Raw genomic sequence first — 8,678 nt, 5'->3', positions numbered from 1 at the left:
GTCGGTAGCTGGAACCGTTGAGAAAAATGAGCGCATAAAAGTATATTTAGAATTTGAAGTTTTATGTGTATATGGAGAGAAGAATTGGTCTTGTTTCAATTAGCACGTGTGATTACACATCAACACCTTTTCATTGCACACCTAAATAAAACCCGTTCATTTCTTTCGCGTCTGTTTTTTTGTTTCCATTTTAAACCTAAATTTCAATAAGCAGTATCAATACATAATCCTCTATATAATCATCCCAAATTGATGAATTCCACAATGCCTTTTACAAGTATAAAGGTGGATGATGATGAAAGAACGCTCGATGCAATCACTTTTGAACTACAATGATATGCCGTGGTTGCTATGTTGAGATTTTAATGAGGTGAGATCACCTAATGAAAGGTTCAACTCTGATTTCAATCTACATTGGGCTGATAGATTCAACCAATTCATCAATAACACTTGTCTTGTGGAAATCCCACTCGGAGGTAAAAAGTTTATGCGTATTTGTGATAACGGTGTTAAATTTAGTAAATTAGATAGATTCTTGGTGTCGGAACCTTTTCTTGCTTTATGGCCTAATCTGTCAGCCATCACACTAAGTAGGAAACATTCCGATCACTGTCCAATTGTGCTAAAGAATGGGGTGATCGACTTTGGCCCTAAACCAACTAGAGTTTTCAATGCGTGGTTATCAATGGAAGGGGTAGAGGACATTATTGTGCACGCATGGAACACCCGAGTAGATGGAACAAGACCCGATTGTATTTTGAGGAACAAATTAAAGAATGTCAGGAATGAACTAAAGAAGCATTGTAAGGTGTTTGACAATCTGCAAGAAGAAATATTTGGTACATTCGAAAGCAGTTGAAAGATGGGAATTATTTGCTGAATCCATGCAACTAACCGATCAAGAAAGAGCATCATGGCTTGAAGAAAAGAGAAAATGGTTAACGAAAGAAAAAATTCAAACTAATATGATGAAACAGAAATCGAGGGTTAAATGGACGCTCGAAGGAGATGAGAATTCTAAGTACTTTCATAACTATGTCAAAAGAAGGGTAAATAAGAACTCAATTCGTGGTTTATCCATAGATGGAATTTGGTCAGACAATCTGACTCTCATCAAAGAAGTGGTATTTTTCCATTTTTCAAATATTTTCAAGAATAATCAATCAAATGACCACTTTTCTTTCGACTTCGATTTCGGGAGGGTAACAGAGGAAGACAACGACTTGCTTGAGGCAAGATTTAAAGAAGAGGAGATATGGGATGCTATCCAAAGTTGTGGCAGCTCTAAAGCACCGGGGCCGGATGGGTTTAATATGAAGTTTTTAAAAAAATATTGGTGGCTAATCAAAAAGGACATCTTAAAAGTTTTTGACTGGTTCTGGCATCACATGGAGTTCTCCAGGGGCTGTAATGCGTCCTTTATTACCTTGGTCCCAAAAAATAATAGCCCAATTGGATTGAACGAATATCGTCCTATAAGTCTCATTGGAAGCATGTATAAAGTGGTGGCGAAAGTATTATCTAAGCGGCTTGCATCCATTATACACAAGGTGGTGGGAGTAGAACAAAGTGCTTTTATAAAAGGTCGCTACATTTTCGATGGAGTTCTTATAGCAAATGAAGTCATTGACGAGTTGAAAAGAACCAAAAGAAGAGGTATACTTTTTAAGGTGGATTTTGAGAAGGCTTTTGATTGCCTTAAATGGGAGTTTGTAGCCGAAACTATGAAAAGTATAGGATTTGGCCAGAAATGGATAAAATGGATTATAGCGTGTCTATCATCAACCTCTATCTTGGTCCTCGTTAATGGATCGCCTACTCGCTAATTCAAACCAGAAAAGGGGGTTAGACAAGGGGACCCTATCTCTCTGTTCTTATTTATACTCGTTGCTGAAGGGCTTAATATGCTAGCAAAAAGGGCAGTTGAAAGTGGGTTGATCAAAGGTTTTCAAGTAGGTCGCGAAAAAATAATGGTATCCCACCTCCAATATGCGGATGATATGATTTTTCTCGGGGAGTGGAGTAGGTGTAATGTTTCGAACATAATGAAACTTTTAAATTGTTTTGAAGAGTTATAGGGGCTCAAAGTAAATTTTAGCAAGAGTTGTCTTTAGGGTATTGGCGTTGGTAGTGATGAGATTGATGAGATGGCTTCACGGTTTAATTTCTCATCAGGCTCCTTCCCGTTTACATATCTCGGAATTCCTTTAGGAATTAACATGAATAAATAAAGTGCTTGGTAACCAGTAATTGATAAGTTTAAGAAACGACTGTCGGATTGGAAAGCTAGATCGATTTCTTTTGGTGGTCGGTTGACATTGGTTAAATCGGTACTTAGTAGTTTGCCTCTCTACTTCTTTTCCCTATTCAGAGCTCCTGGTAGTCTGACAAAACTTCTCGAATCCCTAAGGTACAATTTCTTTTGGGGCGGGTCGGGTAATATAAAGAAAATCTCGTGGGTTAAGTGGGAAAAAGTTTTACTTCCATACGGGTCGGGAGGGCTAAACATCGGGTCTTTAATCGCAAAAAACTTGGCTTTATTGGGAAAATGGTGGTGGAGGTTCAAAACGGGTCATACTTCGTTTTGGACCAAGGATATATCAAGTATTTATGGGTTGGGTGGGGGTTTGGATTTCACTAACAGTTTCAGGTGTCCAAGAGGTGGTTCAACATGGTACAACATTTATAAGGCAGGGGTGGCAATCGACAAACTTGTAATTACATTCTCAAGTTCTTTTGCTAAGGAGGTTGGGAATGGCGAGTCCATTAAATTTTGGTCCGACATATGGATAGGAAGTTCTAGTCTCATGGAATCCTACAGCAGATTATATGCATTAGAAAGCGATAAACAGGTTCTAGTCAAAGATAGGATTGTCCAATCAGGGGAAAATTGGTCGTTAAATTGGAATTGGATCAGAAGTCCACGGGGTCGAGCTATTGAAGAACTAGAAGTACTCGAGAACCTGCTATCTAATGTTAGACTTAGCAACAGTTCAAGGGATAAGTGGAGATGGTCTCTGGATAAGGAGGGTGTATTCACTACAAAACAACTTACAACTTTAATTGATGGAAAGAGGCTAGCAACCGGAAGCCTGGTAACAGAAACAGTCCGTAATGCTTTTCTTCCTCAAAAAGTTGGAATCTTCGTGTGGCGAGCAAAACTCAAAAGACTTCCGGTCCTTTCGGAATTAGACAAGCGAGGTATAGATTTAAACTCTTCTTTATGTCCACTTTGTTCGAATGAAGTTGAAACAGTGGTACACTCCTTGTGGAATGTTGTAAAGTTGTGAGTGTATGAGAGCAATTCTTTAAATGGTGGAATATAGCAGGAACTCAGATTCAATCGTTTGAATCCCTTTTCGATGAAATGTTGATCACCACATCTTCAAATCTTGGTAATACACTATGGCAGGCTGTTAAGTGGGTCTGCTCTTATGTTATATGGAAGACTAGAAATAATGTGGTGTTCAAAAACAAAGTTTGGGATCCACCAAAAATATTGGCCGAAGTTCAAACAATGAGTTTCGGTTGGATATCAAAGAGGCAAAAGAGAATTTCTCTAGAATGGTAGAATGGCATCAATGGATGATCAATCCTAGCTCGTACATTGCTCCGTCTAACATTAGAGCGGGGATCGGCTGAAGTGAGGTCTTCACGTAGTGCATATGTATCATATTAGTTCGTCTTATTTTACAGCTTGGGCTAGTTTAGTGGTTTTGTATATATTGTATTCGCCATGCTGTTTCGGTTGTAATTGTACATTATGTTCTTTTTGTATATATTTTAATGCTTGCTTCTCAAAAGAAAAAGAAAAAAAAAAGAAAAAAAGAATGCTTCTTGAAGAACAACTCGAGCTCAAATTACTCGAACTAAAGAATCAATTGCCAATCAATTGCCACCTTACATGAAGCCATAGCTTTGGATCCCCAAAATCCTGAAACACTCGAGGTTCTAACAACAACAAAAAGGTTATAAATTCTTTATTACTAAATTCTGTTTTTTTTTTGTAGTTAATGAATTGTAGGTTGCTTCAGAGTTGGAATTGAAAACTTTGATGAGATGAATCATTCGACATTTTCCTAAAACAAAGAAACTATAGGAGATATCTTATTTGTGGTAAACTGAATTCAAAAGAGGCTGTTTAATCGATATTATTGCTTACGTGGCAAATTGATTACGTTATCTCATGTGATGACATAACCATACAAGATAATCAACCTTAATTTCAACTACAACAAAAATAAGGGTATCAAGAGAAAAGATAAAATTAACTAATTATAATTTATAATGTACGTTGAAAATATCTAAATAATTTAGGCTGTTTCACATACAAATGAGTAGCCTTTGTAAGAAAAACCAAAAGATCATGGCTGCTATATACAATTAATTAGTTTATGTTTTTTTTTTTTTTTCCTAGACACTCACAGTTGACTGGTGGCCAATGGTATTTTAAATTGATTTATTGAATTAAATGACTATCCACTTGTATAGCATTTGTCATGTTCTATAAAATTGTGCGATATATGTTTTTCTTCTTGGTTACCCAATCTCCAAAAAACAAATAGATACAAAAAAGAAAAGGTGAACATGAAACAAGTGGCAAAAACCCCGTTCTCACGGCGGCTGGCTGCCCTGATGGTGGTGTTGGTGTTCATATCTAAAGTAGAGCTAGTGACATCACAATCAGCTAGTAACCGAAATAGTACCCTGCTTAGAAATTATTGTAGTTTGTTTCAAGGTACGAACGGGGAGTATTTTTTGAGTAACCTGAATAGCACTCTTTCTAGCATTCGTAGGCAATTAGTAGCGAACGGAGTACACTATGCTGTTGCGCGCACTTTGCTTAATGGAGAGTCTGTGTGGGGCCTTGCTTCGTGTCGTGAATATCTCTCGAATGCAGATTGTGTGAGTTGTTTTGACTATGCTACCGATCAACTAAAAGTATGCGGGCTAAGTAATGGAGCTCATGCTTATTATGATGATTGTGATGTCAGGTACGTTGTTTTATTTTTACTCTGTAGTTGTGTATTACTTGATTTATTTACTTTTTCCTAATATTGTTGCAATTCATCTGTCAGTTGTTTGAAAGATACATGCAATTCCTGTATGAAAAGCATGTGATGGCAATATACTGTCCATCCGGTTTACTTTTAAAACTCTTTTTGAAAATTTGAAAAACATTAACAGTTGATTTCTTAAATTTTTTTTTAAAAGATATACCAAGGCTATACTGATTATCTCTTAATTGGATAATTCAACATGCTTAATTGTTCAACATTCAACGCGCTTGAAGTCTGAATGACAAATCACACTAAACCACAAAATAGTGTATGCTAAACCGTTCATTGTTGAAATATTATCTTAACCATAACAGCGCCTCTATTTCTTTTAATATGATCCTTAAATTATATCAATAATACTTATCAAACATTTATATTTTTATATTTATTTAAATTGAAGGTTAATGCTGTAATATTACATCATTCATATTATTCATTCAAAATGATTATCAAACATGTTATTGTCAATAAGAACAAAGCAAAATCGGAACCTTTGATTCATTCAAACTGTCAACCATTCTACGCTTTATCATTTTGCACCCTAAGTCAACTTCTGAAAAAATAATCTCATGTTCGATTAATATCGTTTCATTTTAGGTACGAGAACTATAACTTCTATTCCGAAGCTAATATACGGGCCAATGTAGTAATATGTGGCAATACAACGTCATCTCAGCCAACAAACTTCAGAAAAGCGACCGAAGACTTGTTAGCAGACATCACCACTGCAACACCAAGAACATCAACCTATTATGCAGCTTCTACTAGGAGAATAATTAATGGTAATGGCACCGTGTATGCCATTGCCCAATGTAATCTAAATTTAAACCGTAGTGCTTGTCAAAATTGCTTAAACTTAGGATATAGCTCTTTAGATGATTGTCTTCCCGCCACATCTGGGCGGGTTCTTGATAATGGATGTTTTATGAAGTACTCCAGAACTCCATTTTTCGGCCAAAACCAAATAACTGATATAACAGATCTCCTTGGCGACGGTTAGGCCCTTACACTTTTAATAAATAACTTTTAGTATTGTTTTGCCAAGTCATTTGGAGTAAAAAAAAAAACTGTTACAGGAAATTCAAGTAAGAAGGCATCGATAATTGGTGGGATTGTTGGAGGTGTCGTTTGCGTCCTGTTGCTTGTACTTGCGTTTTCGTTTTGGAGAATGAGATCGAAAAGCAGAACGAGTCGCCAAAAAGGTAAATTAAATATGCACTAATTTGGATGGATTTAAAAAAATATATTATACGCTCTCCTGACCCGTTTTCTGTTAATTTTTTTGTCAGATAAGTTAACTGGATCAACCGAGTATCTGCAAGGCCCGGCAAGGTACAGTTATGATGATTTAAAAATCGCAACTAAAAATTTCAGTGAAGATTACAAACTTGGAGGAGGGGTGTTTGGTGATGTATATAAGGTACTACTAATGGTGAAACAATGCATTTTGATAAACAATGAACTTTACATATTATGTTTTGTAGTTGAATCATTATAAATGATTAAAATTATCATCATTAAATTTAAATTCATGATGTAGGGTACTCTTAAGGATGGGCATATGATTGCAGTTAAGAAAACAGTTATGGCGTCTACTAAATCAAAGATACACATTGATGATGAACTGAAGATCATATGCAACGTTCATCATAAGCATCTTATACGTCTTCTTGGTTATTGCAACAAAGGGTCAGTTTTATTTCTCGTAAATGAGTACATGGACAACGGCAGCCTTGATCAATACCTTTATGGTGAGCTGAGAATTTATAATTATTTGACTGTTACGATCTTTATTCTTCGTATGTTTAAGTTAATTTCGATTGGCAGGTGACAAATCGATAAATCTAAGTTGGAAACAGAGGTTTGGAATAATCTATGGTACAGCAAGGGGTCTTGCGTATCTGCACGAACAGTACCATGTTACCATCATTCATAGGGACATAAAAACAAGCAACATACTACTTGATAATGAATTTCAGCCCAAAATTTCAGATTTTGGACTGATAAGACTACTTCCAGAAGACAAGACTCATCTCAGCACCCAATCGGCCGGATCCTTGTATGTGAAATGTTTGACTTTTGACTTTGTTTGACCTTTGAGAATTGCTTGACTTTTGAGGAAATTTTTTTCTCAAAACTAACTGTATCATAATGTTATTTTATCAAGGATTTTTTTTATAAAATGTTGGTAAAAGGTAGTTTTCTTGAACTGATACGGTGATACCTATATTAACTCTTAATATACCAAAGGGCCTTAGGCCTAGCTGTATCGAGGAGCCACTCTGACCTTGAGGTCATGGGTTCAAATCCTATTTAGGACATTATTCGTGTAAAATTATATAGTGTGCGTGAGTTTGCTGTTTTAAAAAAAATATACTCCGTATTAGTATTAACTCTTAATATATGCTTATTCTTTCATACTAGCCTAATTAATTAATCTTAACAGGGATAGTGGTTATGTAGCACCTGAATACGCGATTCATGGACAGCTATCTGAGAAAGTAGATACTTACAGCTTTGGTATCGTCGTCCTTGAAATCATTAGTGGGAAGAGGTGTGATGATGTCAGACATGATGATCAGTCAGTTAACCAAAGCCTCCTTGATCATGTAAGCAATAGGTCAATAACTGTTTTTTTTTTTCATTGAAGGTAGTTACTTTATGGTCCTTTACATGATGCATTGATTTGTATATGCTTATACTAATGAATATTACATGGTGTTAAACTGTTAATTAGTTCTTATTAGCTTATCGTGTCTATTATGTTGTTCGATAGGCGTGGAATCTATACGAGAGTGGTGCACATTTGAATCTAATGGATGAGAGACTAGACCCAAGTGAATATGCAGCAGAAGATGTAAAGAAGATTATAGAAATAGCGTTGATGTGCACTCAGTCACCAGTTTCAACAAGGCCTGCAATGTCTGAAGTTGTTGCACTTTTAAGTGATAAATCAGTGGACGAAATGCCAACCGGAAGGTCAACATTCCACAAGGATGATATAAATATTCAGATTGCTTCCTCGAGATCGTTCTCCTCTAGTGCCACTGCCACTGTCTCCGACGTTCAAGTTTCTGGCCGTTGAAACGAAGTTTCGGTTATATGATAACAAAGATTTAAAATTTCTTGTTTCTTGCTTGGTTTTTTTTATTCCTCGGAGATCATTTTCCCTATGTATGGTATAACTAGTAAAGAAGCTCGCTGCTGAGCGTAAAATTTTTTATTTGCAATTTCAAATTGGTTCTGTGTATGCAATTTCAAATAACGAAATGCAATTTCAAAATTGCATAATAATAATAATTTCAAAATTTCAAATTGGTTCGTGTTCTTTCTTCATCAGGCGTTGCTCCTTATAATGACGCCACATTGGCGGACTTGCTGTCTAAGCACCCTTCTTCTATAGCTCCATCATTGCCTAATATGCTGGTTGATCACCCTCACCTCGTTACGACTTCTGCTGTTGTTTTGGGCCAGATTAAAAGTTTTCCTCGGGGCACATCATGTGGTAGGGATGGTTTACGTGCACAACACCTTATGGATTGCTTGAGTGGTGCTGATGTGGCAGTCTCAGATGAGTTGGTTGGCTCTATTACCGGGGTCGTTAATCTCTTTCTAGCT

The 8,678-nt window shown here is 36.4% G+C and overlaps 2 protein-coding genes across 2 annotated transcripts; both read left to right on the top strand.

Moving 5' to 3' along the window:
• The first annotated feature begins 884 nt into the window (after positions 1-884).
• Positions 885-3,571, top strand: LOC139900279 (uncharacterized). The gene is made up of 3 exons (XM_071883066.1): positions 885-1,731; positions 2,248-3,201; positions 3,330-3,571. Exons 1-3 carry the CDS (start codon positions 885-887, stop codon positions 3,569-3,571), a joined length of 2,043 nt encoding a protein of 680 aa, XP_071739167.1.
• A 980-nt stretch (positions 3,572-4,551) lies between these two features.
• LOC139896622 (cysteine-rich receptor-like protein kinase 2) lies at positions 4,552-8,307 on the top strand. The gene is made up of 8 exons (XM_071879270.1): positions 4,552-4,994; positions 5,658-6,055; positions 6,137-6,262; positions 6,350-6,480; positions 6,601-6,811; positions 6,888-7,119; positions 7,507-7,669; positions 7,837-8,307. Exons 1-8 carry the CDS (start codon positions 4,588-4,590, stop codon positions 8,143-8,145), a joined length of 1,977 nt encoding a protein of 658 aa, XP_071735371.1. The 5' UTR covers positions 4,552-4,587; the 3' UTR covers positions 8,146-8,307.
• Positions 8,308-8,678: the final 371 nt, after the last annotated feature.

Source organism: Rutidosis leptorrhynchoides, chromosome 3 (genome assembly GCF_046630445.1).
Source record: "Rutidosis leptorrhynchoides isolate AG116_Rl617_1_P2 chromosome 3, CSIRO_AGI_Rlap_v1, whole genome shotgun sequence".
In the NCBI taxonomy this organism is placed as follows: domain Eukaryota; kingdom Viridiplantae; phylum Streptophyta; class Magnoliopsida; order Asterales; family Asteraceae; genus Rutidosis; species Rutidosis leptorrhynchoides.
This window is presented reverse-complemented; position numbering and strand designations above follow the sequence as displayed.

Coding starts and splice junctions, on each gene's coding strand:
- LOC139900279 (XM_071883066.1), top strand. CDS start 885: ATGCAACTAACCGATCAAGAAAGAGCATCATGGCTTGAAGAAAAGAGA. Junction 1,732..2,247: donor TGTAGCCGAAACTATGAAAA/GTATAGGATTTG, acceptor CTTGGTAACCAG/TAATTGATAAGTTTAAGAAA. Junction 3,202..3,329: donor TTCGGAATTAGACAAGCGAG/GTATAGATTTAA, acceptor GGAATATAGCAG/GAACTCAGATTCAATCGTTT.
- LOC139896622 (XM_071879270.1), top strand. CDS start 4,588: ATGAAACAAGTGGCAAAAACCCCGTTCTCACGGCGGCTGGCTGCCCTG. Junction 6,263..6,349: donor CAGAACGAGTCGCCAAAAAG/GTAAATTAAATA, acceptor TTTTTTTGTCAG/ATAAGTTAACTGGATCAACC. Junction 7,670..7,836: donor ACCAAAGCCTCCTTGATCAT/GTAAGCAATAGG, acceptor GTTGTTCGATAG/GCGTGGAATCTATACGAGAG.